Source organism: Protopterus annectens, chromosome 4.part0, assembly GCF_019279795.1.
Source record: "Protopterus annectens isolate FY-2018-M chromosome 4.part0, PAN1.0, whole genome shotgun sequence".
NCBI lineage: Eukaryota > Metazoa > Chordata > Ceratodontiformes > Protopteridae > Protopterus > Protopterus annectens.
The window spans coordinates 581,657,808-581,683,590 of NC_056733.1; the positions used below are offsets into that span (position 1 = coordinate 581,657,808).

The 25,783-nt window shown below is 36.9% G+C and overlaps 1 protein-coding gene across 2 annotated transcripts in view; it reads right to left on the reverse strand.

Moving 5' to 3' along the window:
- The window catches only part of UBE3B (ubiquitin protein ligase E3B), a 2,006,489-nt gene that overhangs the window by 1,842,515 nt on the left and 138,191 nt on the right, over positions 1–25,783 (reverse strand). For both annotated transcript variants that reach the window (XM_044068510.1, XM_044068511.1), the window contains exon 6: positions 18,283–18,387. In XM_044068510.1, the coding sequence (XP_043924445.1) occupies positions 18,283–18,387 (105 nt within the window). The remainder of the gene's footprint in view (positions 1–18,282; positions 18,388–25,783) is intronic.

Consider the following 25,783-nt stretch of genomic DNA (forward strand, 5'->3'; position numbering starts at 1 on the left):
TAACGGCTGATAACACTGGTGATCTGTGTTCCATGCGTCAAAAGTTGGATGATTTGCTTACCATTGTTAGAAGTAAATCTAGACTTAATGATGATGAATGAACTTGTGCAATTAGCACAGCTTGGAGAATTGTTTCATATATTAATGACTGGACTGGTGAGATAAATAATGTTAGGCAAAGAAAAAACAGAACCCATTTAGGAAATGATAAATCCATTGTCTATAAAGATCATTCACAACCCCTATGAAACAAGATGATGCCCCTGACAACTTTGGAATCCTGGATGCAAGTATTTAGTAATCTGAGGATCCAGATTGTTTAGAAGGAAACAAAAATGAAACGAAGGAAGAAATTCACAACAAACAACAAGAAAGAAAAAGAAACTGATTAATGTCTGTAAAGAAAAGATAATACGTACTATAAAGGACACTGTGTTGTTCTGTAACACAAAGGTTACAGGGAATAATAATATTTCTCTATCAGAAAACCTTCAGCCTACAGAAAAAGGCATATTTTTTCCAAAAGAATAGGTAGAAAAAACAGGCAAGAGGTAGGTGAAAAGGAAGAAATCAAAACTGAACGTGGAAGGATTGAAGAACATTACTGTAAGAAAAAAGAAGAGAAAGACAGATGTTGACTACATGGCTCAATGTATGGATATACAATGCCAGCTGGATGAGAATTGAATACACAATAAAAACAGTGGGATTAATAAGACTAATCTTGATGAAGGTCTAGCCTTTGTAACAACTGATAAAGCAGACATTACTGTATTAAAAGTTGAAGATTCTTCAGAGCTGCTCAGCAAAGATATTCTTGTAATTGGAGATTCAATTATTAGAGGAACTAATACTTATATTTACATAGAAGATAAAGAACATCAAACAGTGTTATGCTCGCCAGGAGCAAAAATAGAAGATGTGAGACAGCCTTGGAACACCTTAATCTAAGGAAGTATAGATCTGTTTTTATTCATGTTGGTACAAATAATCTCATCTGGAAAGATTCCCTGACTGTTAGTAGGGAACTGACAGCCCTCTTAGATAATATTGCTTGTACTGGAGTTAGGACTTATTTTTCACAAATCACCTACAGAAAGGATAGTCAGGTCACCATGAATGAAAAGATTTTTTGGGTAAATACCTACCTGGAAAAAATGTCCTGTTTTAAAAAAATGGAAGTGTATAGAGCATCCAAGCCTAGTTTTGGGCACACATGTTAAGACAGATCCCCTTTATAATGTCGACCCACCTTTCATCGACTTTCAAAACATCTAGATGAAAAAAACTACGTTTACAATCACAAACTCTCGGAACATTGTATTTCCTCTATGGGAAAGTAACCACTTGGCCACCAGTGATAAAATCACAAATGGAAGCAAATTACTCCCACTGAAGTGGTGAACTTTGCCACCCCTATTTAAATATATCAACTCCAAGATCGCACTACAGTGGAGAAAGGGCAAAGTTCACCATGGTGGCCAAGTGGTTACTTTCCCGGAGAAGAAATACGATGTTCCAGTAGTTTGTGACTGTAAACTTAATATTTTTGTCTCAACGTTTTGAAAGTCATTGAAAGGTGGGTTGATGTTGTGAATGGGGACACGTTCAGACAGGATGTCATGCATTTGTCAAGATAAGGGAAGAGAATTTTTGCAGCAGATATTTTGCAAAATTTGACAAACACTAGGCAGGATTTTTGCCAGGTCGAAAATTCAACAGTTCACAGATAGCAACATTTGATGCAGCTCTGATGGTTGTTAATGCTAGCAGCATTAATAATAAAGTCTTTTTCACTGCAAAATTTGCTACGTTTCCACAAGATTGATGTTGTTATTGTTTGAGAAACATGGTTAAAAACAATACCTGGAAACCAGTTCTGTCAGGGTATAAATGTTTTTATTGCAACAGACACTAACAAAAAAATCAGGTGGAGATGTTATGATAGGCATTAAAAGATAGTTATGAGACCTGTGATTATTATGTGTTCAATGATAACACCAGTACTACTGACTGTGTAACTGTGACAATAAAGACAACCCTGGAACAAACAACAATTGGAATGTACAGACCACCAAAGTCAAGTGCAGATGACCTAGAGGAATTCATACATTTCTTGCAAGAAACACAGGAGCGAAGAATAATATTAGCTGGGGACTCAAATTTACCAGAAACAGACAGGAATAATATTGATTCAACAACATTAGTAAGGAAATTATTCACTACGTATATTTAGGAATGACAGCTACTTCAAATTGTAAAAAAAACTGCCAGGTGATGGAACATAGTAGACATTGTGCTCCTAAAAAAATTACTGTTACTTCAAGTCAAGTTTTACCACCATTAATGTGCAGTGATCATGATGTTATAAAGGCTAATTTGTTACTAGACAATTCTGCCAAACTGAAATCTAAACCAATGCACAGAAGGTTAATTACAGATTATATAGAAGCAAAACAGTCACTATGTAAAAAAACTAACTGGAGTGACGTGTTCAGTGGAAAAGCTGCATATGGAACTGGAAAGTTTTGAAAGAGAAAGTGAATGCAATAAAACAAAAAAATGTTTAACATCAGGATCTAGACCAGTGATGGCAAACCTATGACACACGTGTCAAAGGTGACACACACCACCACGTTTTGGGTGACACGTCGGCAATCACCAACACCCGAGTTACCAAAGACACTGCTTTTGCATTCGTTGCTCATGTGAAGTGCACAGAATTATTTTGTGCCAGGAGCTTATGACAAGCCAAACTTAAAAGGTTCGCCATCACTGATCCAGGTATACAACGTCAGGGGGATATATTTCCATAAGAACAAGATATCTGATTAAGGTGCGAGACAAAAATATAAGAAATGGAAGAAAGGTCGAACTACAACTTTGAAAACTGAAATAAACAAGCTAGATGAGACAATATCAAGAAAATTTTGAAGAAAATTTATATAAAGATATTGAGCATAATAGAAAACCTTTTTATAGATGCTTAAGATGTGGAAGGAGTAAACACATACAAACTGATGCACTGTGTGCAGATTCTAAAATGTATTCTCAGACACAACAGATTATAGATATATTTACAAAATCTTATGCAAAACAGTTTGGCTCTACAAAAGATGTGATAAATTGTCCTACTGACATCCATGTAACCTCAGATACTGGAATCAAATTAGATTATATTGAAAAAGAACTGAGCAAACTGAATCCAAACAAAGCACAGGGAAGAGACGGAACTGCAAGAAACACAGGAGGGAGGGAGCATTAATAATAAAGTTTTTTTTTATTGGAAATTTGCTATGTTCCCAAAAGATTGATGTTGCTATTGTTTGTGAAACATGATTAAAGAACAATGTCTGGAAACCAGTTCTGCCAGGGTATAAATGTTTTTACTATAACAGACATTCTAACAAAAAAAACAGGTGGAGGTGTTATAATAGGGATTAAAAATAGTTATGAGACCTGTGATCATTATGTGTTCAATGATAACACCAGTACTACTGGCTGTGTAACTGTGACAATAAAGATAACCCTGGAACATATAACAATTGGAGTGTATAGAACACTTCAGCAAGAACTTACAGTACCATTATATTGATTATTCACTAGGTCATATAAACATGGGTAGATTCCTCAGGACTGGAGACATGCTCTTACTAAACCTGCCTTTAAGGAAATGGGGAGTAGGACAAACCCAGAGTCATATAGGCCCTTAAGTCTACTTTTATGTTGTGGAAAAATAACAGAGAAGGTAATATTGGATAAGTTAATTGTCAAAACTGGATAGGTTGGGACTTGAAACTATATCAGCATGCATATGTTGAAAACAGATCTATTACCACCTGTAACATGATGTTCTATAACAATATAATAACAGATATGAATGAAAATTGTGCTGAGATGTAATTTATATAGATTTAACTTCAGTGTTTGACAGGGTCATACACAAAACACTGATCAATAGATTAGAACTAGGTACTGATGTAGTCTTGATAAGATGGATAGCTGCATGGCTTACAAATAGGACATGGCAAGTATACAGCAACTGGACAGGTAAAATCCTTGGTTACAGTCAGGGTGTCCCACACAACTCTTCTGACCTAGGCCCTTACTTGTTTAAATTGCATCTTTCAGACCTAACTTTTTCATCTGAGGTGTTCTACAGTCTACATGCAGATGACCTGAAATTGGTTAAACTGATTACATGTGTTACAGATAAGGTATTTCTGCAAAAATAACTTGACTAAATTGACCATTTGGGCACAGGAGAATAACATGTTGATAAATACATCAAAAACTAAGCATATGAGATTTGGGAGACATAAATTGAAAGGTAAATATTTAATACAACACACAATGACTGAATCTGTTGACTCATTTAATATATGTATTTTATACCATTTTGGTATATTGTATGTGTGTGTGTGTGTGTGTGTGTGTGTGTGTGTGTGTGTGTATATATATATATATATATATATATATATATATATATATATATATATTGGTATATATGGTATTTTGTACCATATTTAGTATATGGGTAGATCCAGCTATGACTTTTTCTAATCATATCAACCAATTGGTTAATGATTGTTATAGAACTATAGGTTGTATAAAAAGATTTATAAAGTCTAGGAAATCAAAAATGATGAAGTCATTGTTAATTACAAAAGACCCACACTCGAGTATGGAATAACAATATGGAAACCCTATACGAAAACAAGCATGAGTAAACCAGAAAGAGTACAGTGAAAATATACCAAGGGCATCCATTGATGTGAAACTAAGTTATTATGAAAGACTAAAATATCTGAACTTGTACAGTGTTTCTTACTGATATCCAAGAGATCTTATTCAGGTATATAGGACATTTAGAAATAGCTACCTCTGGGAATGTTTGGGGTTATTAAAAATTACTAGAGAATCATCAGACAACCTATGTAGAAGATTCTACTTCTGCTTAGGCCATGGCTATAAATTGGCTCCTAGAAAACAACAAAGTGTAAAGACTTCTCATCTTCTTTTTGTCGATGATTTAAAACTGTATAGCTCATCAGGTGAGGAACTGAAAGCACAACTGCAAGTGGTCAAATCTTTTTCAGATGATATAAGAATGTCATTTGGTCTTGATAAATGTGCAAAAGCAACCTTTAAAGCAGGAAAACTGCAACATCAGGAAAACATCAGCTTGGGACAAGAATGTGACATAAAAGAACTTGAGCAAGAGGGAGTGTATAAATACTTGGAGATTGATTAAGGATCAACAATGAAACATGAACAATTGCAAATAAAACTTAGTAAGGAAAATTTCAGAAGACTTAAATTAATCCTGAAAACAGCATTGACACCTAGGAACAAAATTCAAGCTATAAACCAATTTGCTCTTCCTGTCCCAAATTACAGTTTTGGAGTGAGTGACTGGCCCCAAAATGTGTTGGATAGAGTAGACAGGAAAACAAGAAGGATGCTTCATGCTCACCAAATGATTTATAAAAATCAGTGCATACCAAGATTATATATTCCATGTTCTGAAGGAGGGATGGCCCTCCTTGAAATTGATTATATGTATAGATCTGCAATTGTGGGACTCCACACATTTTTGCTGACTTCACAAGACCCAAATGTAATGAAAGTTTTGAAACACGAGGAGAATAAATCTAAGATGACTTCTCTGCTTAATTTAGCAGAAGCATATTGGCATCAAGGAGGAATGGAAATCAAACCAGAAGTGGATAAAAATTAGGCAGCAACTGAATGTGCCAAAAAACAAAAAGAAAGAATATATAAGGTGAAGGACTAGATGAGAAGGCAAGAAATGTGGAAAAAGCATAAATATAGTCGCAAGTACAGAAAACTTCTGGAAAAACCTCATGTTGATCAGGAAGGAACGCAGGGATGGTTAAGGAGAAGCGAATCCAAACCAAGAGATGAAAGCTTAACATTGGCAGCCCAAGACAGTGGGCTACATACACGTTGGTTTACAAAGTCCATTGAACATGTGGGAGAAACAGATAAATGCAGGTCTTGTAAAACCGAATTGGAAACAGTTGCACACCTTGTTACAGGTTGCGACATACTAATGGCAGAAGAAGGACTGTACACTGAAAGGCATAATAATGTGGCAAGATTGTTGCACTGGGGATTGCGCAAACATTATGACACTGGAATGGCTGAAAAACACTGGAAACATGAGCCACAAAGCATCATAGAAAATGATGAAGTTTACATCACATGGGACCACCCATTACCAACAGTTCAAAAAATAGATGCTAGAAAAATGGATATTGTGGTTCAAGAAAAGAAGACCAGAGTAGCATTGATCATCGAAATTGCCACACCCAGTGACTACAGTGTCTTCTGTACAGAGAGACACAACGTCATAAAATATCAGGATCTGCAGGCAGAAATGAGAGCAATGTGGAAGAATGATACCCAGACAGTTTCAACAGTAGTAGGAGCAGTGGGTCTTACAAAACAGAATCTACTATCGCATTTAGATAGGTTACCAATCCATGCAACTCCATACGAATTGCAGGAGTCATTATTGAGCATACTGCAAGTGCTTCGAAGAGCACTTTTGGCTAACATCAAAGATTGAAACAATACTAATTTCATGAACTTTAATCATATTTTGACTTAGGAATGGGGTCCATTCCAGTCATGGTATTAGAAACCCAAAAGACTTGGAGAAATTAAAAAGATTCTATAGGAAAGAGAAGTGTACTAAATGGTTCTCTGACAGAGAAGCTGATGCATGGAACAGACTACCAAATTACATTAAAGCACTAGCTTAAATATTTTTAAGAACGGCCTGGACACTTTCTATGGGAACAAGTGTTTTGGTATACTGGCAAGCTAGAAGGGCATTAATGTCTGTGCTCGAAATATATGTATGCATGCATGTATGTATGTATGTATGTATGTATGTATGTATGTAAAGAAGATGTTAAAAAATGCATGCAGGGTTTGTGTTACACTGTTGGCACCACTGTGAAAGTTAGAGACGAGAGAAAGTTATGGAATGGTGGGTGGAGGTTGCAAGCTGATCTGAAATGTGAAATAATAAGGCAAAACACTTGTCAAGTATAATTTGTATGGCTGGTCATAAAGAAACATTAAGATATGCTGATGAGCCTAAATCATGTTTCTTTTTTTTGGGACTTTTCTCACTGAATTAATGATTGTGACAGGATACAATGTATCCAGTGTTGGGAGAAAGGACATACAGCAACAAGGTGTGTGACTGAATGCAGGTTGTATAAAAATGGGACATTTTTGGATAGACTGTCAGAAACAACTGGTAAATAAGGAAAAAAAATAACTGTAAATGTAAGAAAACACCCAAGATGAAGAACGAGAGCCTGGGGGAGAGGAAGACCTGGGTGAAGAAGAATCTACAGGAGCATAAAAAAAATATGGAGGGGGAAAGAAGAGAGAAATTGCAAGCAGGAAGAGAGATCAGGAGAGGGGACTGACAATGATAATTTTTTTGTACTTCTAGCCAGTGAAAAATCTGATTCTGAGGATCAAGGATTATTTATACATAAACTCAGGGAAAATATTCAATATGGAAAACAGTAAAAATAAGAAAACTAAAATTCAAAATTATTTCCCAAAACATAAAAAAAGAAAAGGAAAGCAACAATTTTGGAGTACTTTCACTAAATGTGAACTGAAATGGTGTGGTAAATGCGACTTCAAAAAAGAAAATATGTGGGGTGGAAATATAACATGGAAGTGAAATTTGTTCTGGAGTGGCTGTGTTGTATTTAAAAAAAACTGTGAAAATACTATACGTTATGTTGGTAAGGAAGGGAAAGTTAACTACTGTAGATGTGACAATCCCAAAGGATGGAGTAGCCAAAAAAATAAAAACAACTAGTAAAATCCACCACACCGGCTGAACAGGAATAACCTGGAGGAGAACACCAATATTAGTGAAAACCAAGCTTTAATTTATTTATTTTACATTTGTTGACCGGGATTGTCCGACTGAGGTGAAGAGCCCTTTTTCAGCTGAGGCCCAGGGAGAAAATCTCCAACATATTATACAATTTTCATTATAAATTAGCATTAAACAGCAATGTTACAGGGTTATTACAAGGCATTAAGTAGCAATACAATGTTATACAGTGTCAATAATCAGGAATATAGCATAACTATTTCAAGATGTATAAAAAGACATATGTCATTAAGATGAATACAGTTTTGGGGGTAAATGGTTACAAAAACCCAGTTTTATCATAATGTAGTTGCATGAAGGCAAGACAATTACAATACAATGTTTCTCGGAGGCAATTTGCTTAATAAATTTTAAAAGACAGCAGAAAGAGTAGTCAAGGAAGATCAGAGAGAGTTAGTGAGAAGAGTGAGTTAAGGGCAGAAAGTAGATTAAGGTATGAGAAGTAGGGGATGTTTAAGGAGGGAGAGTGCAGTGGCAGGACCAATGACTTTTAAAGTGGTCTTTGGTGGCGGTTTTAAATTAAGGATGTGTAAGGGTGCTAATTTCTAGTGGGAGCCTATTCCAGGCAACAGTGGGGTGATAGTTGTTGCTCGGAATAGGTTCTCACCAGAAATCAGGACTTTAATGTTGCTTTAGTCTCAGAGAGACTTCATCAGAATGAACTAACATCACAAATACAACACATAATATACCAAGCCTAGTAATTAATCAACAATTCAATTAAAAAAAATCAATTAATATGTTAAGAACCAAAACTCACAAGGATAAACAAAAATAAACAAACATACATATAGAAAATATTAAAAATCATTTTAAAACGTTTAACCTTCTATCTTTTAAAAGAACACAATGTTCATATAATCATTCATGTCAGGCTGCTCATCAGCCCCTAGTCTTAGCTGCCATATAACCCCCCCCAATATTTTCAGATGCTTGTTCCAAAACAGAGAACAAAAATGTTTTGTATCTTAAAACATTTTAGTGTTTAAACAGCGCACTATTTTTTTGTTTTAATGCAATAATAAAGTTCTTTAATTATTTTACTTAAACATCTTGTAGTTATACATACACAGAACTCATAGCAGAATGAACAAACAGAAATATATACTATCCCCCATCTGTTACAATTATAAACACCATCAATAGGAATGGTCCGATTCAAATGTAACAATTCAACATAAGGCCCTTCCAAAATGAACATACAAGAACTACAAAAGCCACAATTAAACATTCCCTTATTTCATCCACTAATAACAGTACTAGTTTTAGTAAGAGTCAGTCTGCAGACATTTTTTCAAACAATAGGTATTTTTATAAATAAACATAGGTCTATCTCCAATAACCTTAATCAACTCAGAATTCCCTTTTAGAATATTCCAATTCTTATGTATAACAGAAGTAATACTGTTTCTATCTATAGACATGTCTAGGATACAAAATGTATCATAGTTTTTCTTATTAATATTAAATTCATTTTGTATTCTATGAGAAGGAGTAGGGTTCTTAGCTGTAAAACCATACAACAAAACAGGTGGAAAATCATAGAATCTACGTCCTTTAACTTCTATGGCCAATGTATTCAATAATTCAGAACGATAGCCCCTCTCTAAAAACATCCCCAGGATAAAAGTGATTTCCTGTTCAAAAACAAATTAAAGCTTGGTTTTTGCTAATATTGGTGTTCTCCAGGTTATTCCTGTTCAGCCAGTGTAATGGATTTTTCTTGTTGTGGATGTGAGCTGGTGACAGCATGTTTATAGAATTATAGCATTACATGCATACATAACCAGCAAAGGAAAGAGAATCTGCTTTAACAAATATTAGACTATGTGGTAGTTAACATAAAAATTACAACTGCATGGAAACATTCATTGTGATTTAAGGGAAAGATATAAAAAGAAAAGCTGTAAAAACACAGGAAGTGATAAAAGAAGGTAAATTAGCTATGTGGAACAGATGCCAATGGACTTGTAGAAGGGGGAAATTTAGATCTAAAATTGATTATTTTGTATTATCAGAAGGCTTTGGGGTATCAGACTGTGATATAGTTTGACAGGATTTTCAGACCATTTAGCAATATGGACAGAGGCAATGGAAGAAAAGGAAGGATATTAAAATAGGAAAGGTAAGAAAAATAAATTATGGGATGAAACTGGAGAGTGGGAAGTATTGCAGTTATGCAAGGATTATATAACCATGAAAGACTTCAATAAAAACAGGTCCGAGTGGTAAATTGAACTTAAAATAAAAAATATAAAGTGTTTAGTTTCTTGTGACAGGATGATGTAAGAAAGGAAGAGAAAGTGAAGAATGGAAACATTTAGAGAATAATACAAGACAGCATTATAAAATAGAAGAAGAAATATATAAAAGAAACTGAGAAAAAAATTAAGGCATTACTGTTTTGGCACCGATATTATTTACGAAGAAGAAGGGAGGAGGGATCTGCATATCTGGGTAAAACAGTAAAAGAAGGATAGTAGTATAACAACAGAAATGAAAAATGTAAAGAGAGATAAAATGAACTAAGAACCAATAACAAGTATTTGTACTACGCCATGTGGAAAATATGTATAACAGTAAACGGATGGAAAACAGGAAAGAATGAAAATTAAAGACATTTCCAGAACAAGTTAAGGAAGCATATGAAAAAGAAATCACTACTACTGAATTGGATGAAGTACTTAGGAAAGTAAATGTTGATTCAGTATCAGGCCCATATGGTATAAGATATGGAATACACAAGAAATTAATGGACCAACAAAGAGAGTACATTGTAAATGTACTGAATGAATAGCTGAAGAAAGGGTTTGATTATGAAGACTTATGAAGTAGGGTATTAAAATTTATATAGAAGAATTAAATAAAAAAGGAGGCCCATCACACTAAGTAACACAGATTATAATACTTTCCTGGGAATAATACAGAGGAGAATAGAAGGAAGGAAAAGATTAATTATGGAAGAAAATATGTATGGTATAAAAAGGAACATAAATTGTAGATAATGTTATAAGTAAAAGGGAGGATATGACAGTTATGGCAGTTGATATTACCAAGGCATTTGATATAGTAGGACATAATGTTTTGTAGGATGTTATGGAGAAGTATGCAATAGGTAACAGAATTAGTTGTGTGTGTGTGTGTGTGTGTGTGTGTGTGTGTGTGTGTGTGTGTGTGTGTGTATACGCCAGCATATCAGAATAATAGAGTGTTAGCGAATGGGTGGCTAAGTAAAGAAATATGCATGAAGTATGGTATAACACAAGGATGCCTCATGAGTGGAATATTGTTTGCAGTGGTGATGAATGCAATTGTGAGTGAAGTAGTTTATAAAATGATAGATAGTAGATATGTGATGCAAAAGGAGGTGGTGCCTACTAGTAGTTTTGACATATGCAGATGATATAGTTTCAGTTGTTAAAAAGAAAATATAGATGAGGGAAGTATTGGTTTGCCTGAATGGATATTTAAACAAAATGGGAATAACCTTGAACAAAGAAAAAAGGGGGTGGGTAATGTGGTGGAAACTGAATTAAGTGTTTTTGGTTGGAATAAAATTTGGAAAAATTATGCAGTTATGATGCAATGGGAGAGTTTGATAAAAGAAATAGGTCTCCTGTGGACGACATGTAGATTAGCATTCAGGAAAAAGGCTTACTTGGTAAGTTGGTATTAATGAGGCATAATAGCATATATTTCAAATGTTTAAAAGATTCCAGAAAAATATCAAAAGGAAATTGTGCAATCTGTATTTTCTTTCATATAGAGTTCAAAGAGGTGTTTTGCATATGAGTGAATATGTAGAGACTGGGATTACTAAATCCTGTTGTTTATTCCATTTCTTTAAACTTGTAGAGTATCAAAGTGGGTAATAGTATTAATGGGAATGTTTAAATACAAGCATGAACATTTTGGGAAAATGAGAAGAAAGAAAGAAAAAGAATATAAATATGAAGAAATTAAAAATTATCAGGAAAACATATTAATATGGAAATTAAAAACAATATAGAGAAATGCAGAAAGATGTGTACAACAATGATATAAAACAATATTATATAAATCCATGGGAAATTTACAAGAAGAAGTGATTAAAGCCATTAAGGTAAGGAAAAAGTGGTGTACCAAGAAAGCAGAGTGTCAGGATTTCTTATGCAGACAGGTAATAAATAAACTACCAGTAAAGGGGAATATAACGTATAAAAAGAAAGTTGAAAGTGTGTGTTTATTTTGGGGGAGGAAGAGACAACAGTGCATGTTTTTAAGTAAAAGGGTTGTGAAACTCTGGAAAAAGTGGTGTGAAGAAAAAACTGGATAATATTAATGAAAAACAGTATAGATATGAATATGGTTATAAATGTATACTATAAGAAGAAGGAATTAGCAAAAAAGGTAAATAAGAATGTATTTTAAGTAATATATGTTATTCAGAATGAAAGATCAAATTACATTTGATTAATGGGAAATGGATTTTGGCAGATATATTGCAAAAAATCAGATTATGATAGTGGAAGAAAGAGTCCACCTTGTATTACTCTGTAAAATACTTTTAAACATATCTATTGAAAACATAAAATAAGATTTTCCCTTTGCTGTTGCTATCAGGTTCAGAGCAAAGCTTTAAAGTATGTTTGAAATCATGCATGTGTGCCTTTATTGATTTATCACTGCAGAAAGTCAAGTCCAGTAATAAAATATGATGGCTTGAATTGTGAAGGTTATATCAGCCCTGGCCAAAGTTGGTCATAGCCCATGAAATTAGGTCCATATATGCTTTCAGTGTCTTTCCTGTCAACTGGGATAACTGGCTTTTTGTCCAGTTGGTACAACATCAGTTCTCTGTGGGGGAGATCGCAAAGCCACTAAGTTGGATTCCAGATCATACTCGCTGGTTAGTTTGTTCACAGTTGACACAGACATGGTATTGGCAGCTACTTTGAACAACAAAACTAGCTGCTGCTGCAGCTGCATCAGCTTTTGTTTGGTCCCATATATGACTCCATAAGTCTGTACAGTAATTCCGTCATGGCTGGGTTCACCAGAAAAATGTGCAAGGAACATAACAATTAACTGAACTTTAGGAAATTAGTCACCCAAAATATGGTCTGCATTTGACAACAGAGGTACTGTGAGGGTATGAAAAACTGCAATTCTCTAGCCAGCCTCATTCTTTACCAGTATAAGATCAAAGGAAACACCTGAAGCACAAATATATACACACATATATATATATATATATATATATATATATATAGATATACATATACATACACACACACACACAAAACCTTTTTGTTTTCATTCAAATTGTAAGACACACAAGGGTTTCTCAGAATTACATCCAACAATACTTTTCTCAGTACCTCTTCATTTGTTCCCTTCCAACAAGCAGGCTGCATTTAAAAACATGTGGGTGCAGGCCTCATTCTAGCCTCAACTGTACTTATGTACCAAAATTATTTGATTTGATATAATTCCACATCTTGCCTCTAACAGGGTGGAATTTTCACACCTCCAGGGTCTTCCTCTTTGCTATTTCTCTGATGACGAGCAGACTTCGTGAATGAGCTGTAGCAGTCCACCCCATTTTATATAGCAATAATCAATCAATTAGCATCTTATTATTAGTACAGTGTTGCCTAGCAAATTGCAGGTATGGTCCCATAATATACAGTAAAAGATGTCTTTTAAAGACACATTACCACATTTTTCAATGCCATGTTACTGCATATATACGAATATGTACATAAAATACATAAATATACCTTTGCATAATATATGCATATACGTATGTGACACAAGGGAAATACTGCCAGCCCAGCTAGCTGGAATTCTGTAAATAATTATATGTCATTTGAGAATATTAACATGATTTACATAGAAATATAACAAAAGGAGACACTGCCAGCCCAGCTATCTGGAATTTTGTAAATAGTTATATGTCATTTGTGAATACTAGCATTATGCAATTGATTGTGTTACCAAATGTATTAGAACTATATGTTATGTGCATATTAAACAACTGGTACACAAGTGTATGTTGAACAGGGTTTGTACAGTACTGAGCTTCAAGGATGTGTCCACAGTGTACCCTACTGGAAAAGAACAGAAATGTATATAAACTATATACTTGTGTAAATGTAGGTTTTAACAGTAGAAACTGGAACATACAGAGTTAACTTGCAAAACTTCAAGAAAATAAGTTGAAATTAGACTGCTTTACAACTGTGTTATAAAAGTTGGTTTCAATGCAGCAAGGAGACAGAATGTCTAGAACTAGGATGTCTTCTGCATTGTATTGCAAGTGTTTTATTGTTTTATGTCTTCTAGCAACAGCAAACATGTGAAGGCTATGTATTTTTCACACAGAGATGTTAAATGCTGGACACTGGAGATTTAGCCTGGGAACTGAAGACAGGTGACAAAAAGTGATGTCATCCAAGCTAACCCAGCAGTAATATTTGATATTAATTTGAGAACTCTCTCAGAGAGAGACTGTGCATTTTGAATTTTGGCTTGGACCTAGCAAGAACATCCACTCATCATCATCTGCACTTGCCTTGCTCTGCAAGTAAGTTTTTAGGGCATAGTAACCCTTTTAGATATAGTTAGGAATACAGTAAAGATTAGTTTAGATGTTTTATTTGTGACTGTCCTGCAATATTGTTTTAAATACTTCCTGTGATTTTGAACTCTGAAGTTACTGCGTTGATTGACTGAGTATTATCATGTTCGTTTATTATTAAAAATATTTAAACCTGTCTTTGTGGCTAATATTTGTGAGATATAATTAAGCTCTTCGAGTACTTCCATATATATTTGGTGACACTGCACAGGCCACTTCTAAATAGCCTTGCAAGTTTTGGTCAAAATACCATTTGGATTATTAGTGACATTACACAGTAGGATTGGGCACCCTTTGTTAAGGGCCTTAAGTAGCTGATTAAGAGTTGGCCAATGGCAGCTGGAACTACCTTGTAGTGTGGGTAGAAGGGGGCATACCTACTAAATGTGTCAGCCTTCCCCAGGGGGATGTGTGTGTGTGTGTGTGTGTGTGTGTGTGTGTTTGTATACAAATCAAATCTCAAAGTGTGTGTCTGTGTCTCAGCTACTTGGGCAAGGACACGAGGCACTGGTTGGACAGAGAGGGTGCCGGAGGTCTTGGCTTGGCCCCTCAGCTGAGATCTTAACCCTATAGCTGTGCCAGTGGGGAGTCTTATTGGGGATCTGGAGAAACCAGCCCCAGACTGACTGTGATCTCTGTGTGCTCTTAAGGGGAATTGCACTTTACTGTGTGTGTGTATGTCATCTCCCGTTGTGTACGTCCCCTACTGTTGCCAGTGGTGAGGACTGAGGCTTTTTGATTACTGGGCCAGTGCAGGAGCATCACAACGTATACATGTGAATATATGCACGCGTGTCTGTGTGTGCATAAAACTACTCACAAAACACAAAATGAGCTTAACCACCCCAAGAGCCACAAGCAAACTCATCTGTTATGCCTCATTCAGTCTTCATAATCCAATGTCCTGCACCGCAGATATTTTTTTAAAAATCCATACCTTATTTGCATAAGCAGTTTTTAGTCTTGCAAGAGCAATGAAAGCATGTGGTGTACTCTGAGCTATAATGCATGAGCTTACAGCATCATAACTTTTGAGCTTCAATCTTATAATGCAAGACTTGCACAGAAAAACAGATACAATTCACCCATGAAAGACAGTAGGGTGTGCTTTCTCTAAAGTCACCAAACAAAACAAATGTAAACATAAATTTCTAAGTAAAGCAAAGTGATATTGAACAGGTATTCAGAAAATTCTCACTACTATGACAGTATCCACAACATCCAGATGCTTAAGAAGGAAAGTTATCCTATTTATCAGTCTCCATCAGACACGGAATACACACATTTCTTTCCCAAAGCTAACTCTGACATGACTTTGTGATTGCAACACTACTTCACAAGACATACACTTTCAACTCATTAAAATGATCAAAAAAGGGCTGCTGCCCTCTGTAATACTTGATTCAATCTACTAAGCATTTCTCTCCATCAATGCTTTGCATGAAGGGAGTTGTTGCCTACAATGCCTCACCTTGCACTCTAAGCCCAGTCAACACTTGCTGAATTGAATGACCACTTAGTTACAGTCTGATAGGAAATGTGAATTTGAATACTTATACCAACACTTCAACAATTTATGTAACACAAAACAGCCATCAGATACCAAGAGCAGTGTTCTCAATTTCTCCAGTACTACTCCTGTAAAATGCAACTGTCTCAGGCAGTAGTAATATGGAGCTCACTGAAATAGTACATTTTAGTCAACTTCACTTCTTTATAAGGAAGAGAATTCCAATTATGCCACAGTTGCTGAACAATGAACCAAATGAAATTTGCTTTCAGCCATTCAGGCTCTAACATTTTTCTGTAAATCTTTGTGACTGAAAACACGACAGTGCCTGTGATGATAATTTTACACACATGATGGATGCCTTCAGCTTATTTTTGTCAAAAACTAAACTTTAAAATCAAAAAGGCAATGAAAAAGACACACCACAGTCTAATATAAAGCAAGTCCCCAGATGACTTCATATTTAAAAAACAGAGTTTAGTCACTAAAAACAAAGAGCAGCTGCAGCCTGAGATGAATCCACTTGTATAGTATTAAAGGAAAATATGACCCTGAATGTAAATGTGTGTTACCTTTTTCATCACATCTTGATATTCTGTGCTATGCTAAGGCATCAGAAATACTTTAAGGTTTCTTAAAAAAAAAAAAAAAAAAATAGGTAGATGCCCTCCAGGTGAAATTGACTCATTCATGGTGACTCTATGGGTAGGCTGCATAGAGTTCATGTGGCATATTATGCAAGCAGATTACCAAGCCTTTCTTCTGCGCAGATACTGCTGCTGCCCAGCTGTGCCCCAAACAGGTTTCAAACACACGTCTACCAGTTGGCAATTTTGTGCCTTCACCTCTAAGCTGTCTGGCTGGGGAAGAGCTTTTCACTGCATCTTAAATTACTTACATTCCAAAATGTTTCTCAAGTAATCTATGCAGTAGCAGTGCTATGAATGGCTTCTTAGATTGCCTCTAAAAACAGTTTTCTATTTTCACTGAACTACCACAATTTGTGCTGAGCATAAGCTGCTACTGTCACAGCAGGCTGGATCACCACTCTCTAGAGAGGCGCATAGAAATTAAATGTTGGAAAATCACTACAGCTGAACAAGAAAAGCAGCATTTTTGTATTTGTTCTCCATCTGAAGTTCTTGTTTCACACTTAATGTACTTAACTGTGGAGATGAATGCCACAGATTCAATACTATGTTTAAGCTACAGTAAAACAGAACTGTTGTGTATAGTCTGATTTTCAAGTGCTGCTGACTTGAATGGAACAAGGCAGCCTCCACAACTTAACACTACAGGTGTGACTAACATCACCAGCATGATAATCTCCGTTAGCATTAACGAGTTAAGTTTTAAAGCTGCCAGCAAATCTAGAGCCTCTGCACATTCATCTGTGACAGACATTTCAAAGACGTGGTAAAACAGATGAAAGCTAGCTGCTGTATTTTATGCTGTCCTTTTTTTGTAGTTATATTTATATAAACTTCACTTTTACACCAAAAAGAGACAATGTACTAGACGGTTTATGAAGTGTTGAAGTAGAACTCATCCCAGTTCTTCACACATATTTGTCCAACAACTAATTGTTTTGGAAAGCAGCTTCACTCTAGCCATTTGCGTGCTACAGCATTTTACTGACTACAGCACTACACACATACAGGATATAAAACTGTAGGGAATGAATAACAGTATAAGCTACAGGAAGTGTTGTACCTAGCCTATGTGATGCAAGTTGAGGCAAATCCTTTTCTGAAATAACACTAAGAAAAAATAAAATAATCGTGGGAATCTCCATGACCAGTGGGAAGGAAAAAGTGCAAATGGAGGAAGAGGAAGGCACTAAACAGCATGTTGACAAAAAATATTTCTAGATGCTACTATAGTCAGACAAAAAAAAATGCAGTAAGGTTAACTACAGTGAAGGGAGGACTTTGTTTTTGATTTTGACTTCCCTTTCTAAGAAGCATGTGAAAAAAAATCACACACTGTTATAAATATATTAAACTTGTACATGAATAGATGATACATTTTCATTTGATAATGAACAAGAAACATGGACATACTGTGTCACACCAAGTAGTATGTCTGTAATTCAAATGCTGCTCTCATGTTAACTGCTATGTTTTCTTAAATACAGAAAAAAAACAAGTGTAACAATTCATCTATGCAATATACTGTAATTTAACCTACCTTTAATTGTTTGAGATATGAACAACATAGCCACAAAATATCCTTAATTTGTTTGATCCACAGGAGAGTGAGGTCTTTTGAAAGTGCTAATGATACATACCAAACCTGCAAAATGCGAACAGAATACATTTTAGTTTTTCTTCTCTGACAGGCAATTAAAGACCTATAACATTATGAGCGGCTGAACAAAAGATATAAATATATATCTACATAACTTCTGAATAAAATGTAAATTACTACAGGAATGGGATTACACTCCATATCAATTAACAGATGCAAATGTATATTTTTCATAAAGTACTGGAAAACAAGGAAAAAAAAGAGATGATGACTACATGACAGTGCATAGGTAGAATAGAAATGATATATGGGAGCTGTGAGAAACTGCAGGCAGTATGACAGGAAGATGATACGGTGCACCTTTTTATTTACTCTAAGCTATCAACAGAATCTTTAACAACAAAAATGTATATTACACTGCTAGCACCATAGATTTACATACATCTATGCAAACATATGCATGTATACAATATATAAACGCGCACACACACACACACACACACACACACACACACACACACACACAAACACTTTCATTTATTACCTGTATACATGAAAATGTGCACTGAATAAAAAAATGGAACACCACAGCTGACTATGAGTGTAACTTTCTGCAGAACTTCAACAGATCGCTAAACAGGTATCTGTAAATGCTATATTAGTTTGTACTAGAGATAAACTAAAGTAATACAGTTTTAACAAAGTATGGATGTGCAGCACACAGCTCAGCTCTCTTCTGAAGTGCAGCATCCAAGGGATGAGCAATGGACCCACCTTCTTTAACTTATGACTGTAAATTGTCAACAGGATTGTGACAATTTGAGGTACTGCCAGCTATGTCAGCAGGAGGGGAGCAGCGGATATGCAACATAGGCCAGCACAGCTAGCTGGAATTTTGTAAAGAATTATATGTTATTTGTATATCAAACTGATTTGTACAGATGCTTGTGCTGAAAATGTATTTGTGAGGTTTGCTTGTGCTGAAAATGCATCAACAGTGGATCCTACTGCACAGAAAAAAACAACTATACATGCATGTAGTAACTGATTAAATGTATGCATTGTAACTGTTGAAATGAATATATTGTAACAAAAAAATACTAGAAGAGAAGAAGTTAATCACAGTCCAGTTGCATCTAACTTTGAAAAATGTTGTAAAATTAAATTACTGGGCTTAGCCCATAAAGATTATATCTTGCAGTTCTCAATGTAGCCAGAGACAAAAAGTCTGCACTAGGAAGCTTTCTGTGTCTCTGCAGTGAGCTAATTGCTACTCTGGAAGGGTAGAAGTTTGAAATTGTTTTATGACTTCCAGAAGCTGCAACAGATCTAAGAAAAACTCTGTGTGTGTGTATTATTGACACTTCTGTGCTAAATCATGGCAGCTTCTAGCACTGAAGGTAGCACGGGAACCAAAAGTCAGATGACCAGATGTATGTGATGTCATTCTGTAATCTAGGACAAAAGTGATGTTTAATACTAGATGAGACTGAAGGCTCACTGCACTCTGTTTTTTGGAACCTGACAAAGAAGGAAGATCCCTCACCTATTTCATCTTGCCTTTCTATAGTAAGTGCAAAAACAAATACCACTGCTGTAAACTGTGCTTCTGTAAAATCCAACACAAACAAAAGAGAAAAAAGAAAACTGTGACGTTCGACCTTTTATTAAAACGATGATCAGCAAAGCTTTTGGGTTTTCCCTTCCTTAGTGCTTACAAACTAAAAACATTTCATTTCACTTAAATAGAGAATAACTAAAGTCATATGGTACAGTCAACCAATAGAACAACACAACTAATCAACTTAAATTAATAACAATTAGTAGCACCTCTCTTAAAAAAAATTACACACACACACACACACACACACACACCAAACTACATCAGAATACATTCAAATATACATCTAAATGAGAACCTTCATGAATATTAATGCGCATTAATATTGATGAAGGTTCTCGTTTAGATGTATATCTGAATGTATTCTTATGTAGTTTGGTGTGTATGTGTGCATGTGTATATTAGTGCTACTAATTGATATTAATTGAAGTTAATTAGTTGTGTTGTTCTATTGTTGGCTGTACCATATGACTTCTAGTTATTCTCTATTTAAATGAAATGAAATGTTTATAGTTTGTAAGCACTGAGGAATGGGAAACCTGAAAGCTTTGCTGATCATCATTTTAATAAAAGGTCAAACGTCACTGTGCTCTTTTTTTCTCTTTTGTTTCTCTAGTAAGTGACCAGGGAATAGTAATTCTTTAGATCAGTCGGGAAACTATAGTGTGATTAGTTAAGTACTGTTTTTCTTTATTTCATTGGAGTTATTTTAATATTTCCTATGACTGAAATGCTGGTATTTACTGTAAATAGACATTCCACATTTTCATGTTCTTTTATTATTTATTAAATACATTTAAACTTTTCATTGTGGCTGGTCCTTTAGAGGATATTTTAACCTTTGAGAGTACTCCTATTTGGTGACTCTGTGGGTCACTCCTGAAAGCCTTGCTACACTGGCCAAAGACTATCTTTTGTATTAATATTAATTTCACTCGGTATAACTGGGTACCCTTGTAAGAGCCTTACAGTACCTGGTTTGGAAGATCTGGTAGTATTGTAACTACCTTATGGTCTGGGCAGAAGGGGGCATAGCTAGTAAATCTATGCTAGACTTTCCCAGGTGTGTGTGTGTGTGTGTGTGTGTGTGTGTGTGTGTGTGTGTGTGTGTGTGTGTGTGTGTGTGTCAGCTACTTGGAGCAGGGACACAGATCACTGGTTTCACAGAGAGGGTGGTGGAAGACTTGGCTGAGGACTCGACTTTACAGCTGTGTCAGTGGGGAGTCTTATTTGGGGCATGGAGAGAGTGAGAGAGAAACCCAGTACCAGGACTGTGTGTGTTCTCTGTGTGCTCTTAAGGGAAATTTGCTTGGTGCAGAGGACTGCATCTGGAAAAATAATGTGCATCTATTTTTTCTTCCAAGTAAACATCCCTCACTGGTGTCAGTGGTGAGGACTAAGCTTTCTTGATTAATGACCTAGATGAGGGGCGCCACAGGGTCATACTCCTAACAGACTTTAACCTTGACTAACTAGGCCCTGGCAATGAGCAGCTGAATAAAAATTACTGCTGTTTGTTCAGGACACCACACAGCTGACAGAGGCATCCAAAAACCAAAGAAAGCTCCACAATTATCCTCTTTTGGATGTCGTTAGCTGAAACATGCCAGCCACATGTTTAAGTATGCTGCCTCCTAATTCACTTATTAGCCATTGCCCTTTTACCTCATCATGATCATTTAAGAAAACAAAAAATAAACTAGTATGTGTAAAGGGTAGAACAAGCTCATCTGAACTGGACAGTGCTCATTTTACAGAGACTGACATCATTAACTGGAAAATAGCTCAAGTCCAGGATAAAATAAATTATTACCTTTGAAATATTTTAAAACCCTTAAATATATCAAGGAAAGGATAGTTTCACTTAGAGCCAAGGGGATTTAAGGGGTACAAATGTCCTTACCTCATTAGCTCTCTAAACAGCCAACTCCGAGAAAAGGAAAGGGCAGCGTGTGTAAAAATATTTGCAGGGGACAGTTCATTGTCATGAATATTTTAGATTAAGACTGAAGTACAGACTGGCAAACCGAAGCAGCAAAGGCCATCTACCACAGGAACGGACACATCTGTTTTGTGTGAAATGCAAGTAGATTTTGGAAGTCCATCAAACAAATTGAAGGATGTGGGCCAAACTGGACATTCAGAAGCCCCAACTCTAGCCTCTATGCTGGTCATCTTAAGCATGGCACTGGCAGTAATTTTATGCAACCACATTTAACAAGAACAGAATGGTAACAGTACATACCTGAACCTAGCAGGTTCTATCCAAAAACTGTTGGTAAAAAATGAATCCCACAACACCCTCAATCCCTCCACACTATAATAGATGCAGCCAATATTTCACCTTAAAGGGGTCACCACCAAGATAGTGATAAAGCTAAATGGATTTCAGGACAACTGCTATCAGTCAAGGTACTAGCCGCATCCCAAATTTCTGAAAGCAGCAACCTTATAAGTAGCCAAAATACCATCTCATACAAGAAGCTACCACAACTATTAGCCCTTTCCCTATAAATGCTAGCAGTCAAGCTACTAGGTAAAGCCTAAATGTCTGAAAATGGCTATACCAACCAGCCGATATCACCCAACCCCCACCTGAAACATGTGACTCTTATTCCCTTGCCCTAAGCTCTCTTATCTTCCGACTGTTGAGGACTTCAGGCTGATGTCCAATGTAGGGATCATGACCATACATTTAGAAATATGGTTTGCTGATGTGGTTCCACTATGGATTCAAAATATGGGTTCAGCATTCTTACAGCTGTACAAAGTGTACTGGAAACTACCTAGTCCAATATGGAAAAGGGATTTTTAACTGCAACTATTTTTTGGGGACTTGAAAAGAGCTTTTGAGACAGCTGACCATTCCCACCTTTTGGCTAAGCTGAAGGGGTGGTCTTAAAAACAGAGAACTATCCAGAGAACTGCTCATTCAAGAACATAATTGGGGGAAGCGGTTTCAGAAGATGGAACATTTGAGGCAGAAGTTATTCAGGTAACTGCTAAGTATGCAGCATAGTACTGGCTGTTGATCCTAACAAAGTAGTATGCCTTTAAGATAAGGGCAGGAATCAGCTGCATGAAGAAGTATTTCATAGGTAGGTACTGAGCTATTGGCCCAAGTGCCTAATTAAGCCTAGTCAACAAGGTTCCCTGGCTTACGCCACCCAAGAAAGTTATTTTCCTGTGCCACTGTCGAGCAGAGCCACAGAAGTGATCCTCGTGGTGTATTTCCTATTTCCCATTCACTCATCAAGATTTTTCTTGAAGAGTGCTAATGAGGAACTTTGCTTGACATAGATGGGTAGCTTGTTCCAGAATATAGGAAGTCTCTGGGACAGGAATCTATCCCTCCAGCATGTCCTGTTTATTGTGGTGATAAGGTTTAGGTCCCTAGAGCATGTAGGTCGGAGGGATTGGGATTTCTTTAGGTGTAGCATGTCCAACAGCTCTGGGTTTGAGATAGCTTTATATGTTAGGCAGCGATCACCTCAGAGTAGGCGATATGCTACAGAGTAAAGCTTGAGTTTTTTCAGACGGTCAGTGTAGGGCATCTGTTTGAGGCCAGTAATCCTCTTTGTGTGGTACTTCTGTTGCCTTTCCAGCTGCTGATGTCTTGTGAGGTACATTCCAAAAGCGGCGTTTTACTCTATAATGGGTCTGATGAGTGTCGACTAGAGGGGGAACAATGACCTCTTTTTTCCTGGATGAGAACCCTTTTGTGATGAGGTGTGCCATGTAGAAGGACTTCCTGACTACTGTGGCGATGTGATTATCAAAGGACAGACTACTGTCCACCAGGGTCCCAAGGTCTCTAATCACACATTCGGTGTTAAGTAGACTGCTGCCTATGTGGTAGTTCATGGGTACAGAGTTTTTACAAAAGGGCATGACAATGCACTTCTTGGCATTGAGCTTGAGGCCATGGCTCTGACACCAGGCATCTGTTTCCGTGAGGCCCTTCTGTAGGATATCCACATCATTTGGGGACTCAACTATGGCTCCTAGTTTGCAGTCATCTGTGAACTTTGTTAGCCAGAGGCCTTCTCTGTTAGCCTGTACTTCAGAGAGGTAGACACCAAACAGGAGAGGTCCCAGGACTGAATTCTGCGGTACTCCACTTGTCACTGGTTTGAAGTCAAATTTGGAGTCTGCAACTTTTACAGTGTGGGTTCTGTCAGTGAGCCAGTTGGCAACTGATCTTATGACGTAGGGATTTATACCTAGTTTAGTGAGTTTAGCTATAACTCCAAAATGGAGGATGGTGTTGAAAGCCTTGGCGAGGTCAAGATAGGCTGTGTGAACCACCTTACCCTCGTCTACGGCTTTGGTGACAGCTTCAAAGAAGTCGATCAGGTTCAAGAGGCATGGTCTGCTTTCACAAACCTGAACTGGGTGGGGTCCAGAGTTTGGAGGTTACCAATGTCGTTGATTATGAGTTCCATGATGATATGTTCCATGGCGTTGCAGACCAGGCTTGTCAGGTCGATAGTTCCAAGGATCAGTGGTGGCTCCCCCTTTGTGGAGTGGGATAACTGTTGCTGTGCACCATTCAGTGTGCACAAAGCCTGATGTGAGGCTATGATTGAACATGGTGCTTAGGTGGGGAGCCAGTTCGTTCTGAAGTTAATGTAAAACGCAGCCTGGGATGTTGTCCAGTCCCATGGATGCTGTGTTTTTGGCTTTAGAGAGTGCGGCTTTTACTGCACAGTTGTGATTACAGGGACTCTGCATTCTTCCTGTACAGATATGAGCCCTTTTAGGGTGTGAGAGGTGGGTAAAGTTAGCACTGAACTTATCTGCCAGGATGTTGGCAATATCAGTTGGTTCCGTTATTTTCATGCCGTTGTGCTGTAACTCAGAGCAGATCAGGGTGTTGCCATTGAGATTCTTGACATAGCTATAGAATGCTTTGTGGTTTTCCTTAGAATCAGTGGCAATTGTTTTCATTGCTAGCTTTGGAGGATCTTATAAGGGATCTCAGCTTCTTACTGAGGCTGACCAGGGAGCTCCTCCACTCATGGGATTTTACTCTCTTTTGCAACAGTTTCTTCCTTCTGTTGTACAGTTTGTTTATGGCAGGGGACCACCAGATTGGCTTCCTTTTTTGGAGGTCAGGACGATCCATGCACTTGTGTAAGTGCTTATAGAGTGCATTTGTGTAGGATTCAGCAGTTATAACTGTATTGTCCATCTGCATGGGAGTCATGAAGCTGGCTTTGGAGAAATCTTTTACCATGGTTTCCTTAATGGGGGGTGGGGGCGGGATGTGGATATTTAGGGCGATTAGCTAATGGTCGGATCGGACCAATGAGGAGTTGACTTCAGGTGTGGAACACTGGTCACTCATGTTGGTAATGACTAGGTCTAGGATATTGTTGCCCCTGGTGGGGGTGTGGATAAGTTGATCTAGGTCATTGGAGTTTATGAATTCCAGAAAGCGTTGAGTGAAGGAGTTGGTACACGAGTAGTTTTCCCAGTTAATGATGGGGTAGTTGAAATCACCCATTATTAGGGTGTTTGGTTAAACCCTAATATTTTCCAGTATATCAAGAAAACAGGACTGGGAATCCTGGGGCATAGTGGGGGATCTGTAGCAAGCTACAATTTGGATTGCAGATTTGCCCAGAGTTAGTTGCACTTGGATAACCTTGGATGCATTATGCTGAACAATTAGCCTGGAGGTGTGGATATCCTTAATGAATATGGACACACCTCCACCTTTGATGTTCCAGTCCAGGTTACATGGCCGAAAAGTGTGGTATGAGTTATAGCTTGGTAGTGCAGGGGTGCGCTCTGGAGCCTTAAACCAGGTCTCAG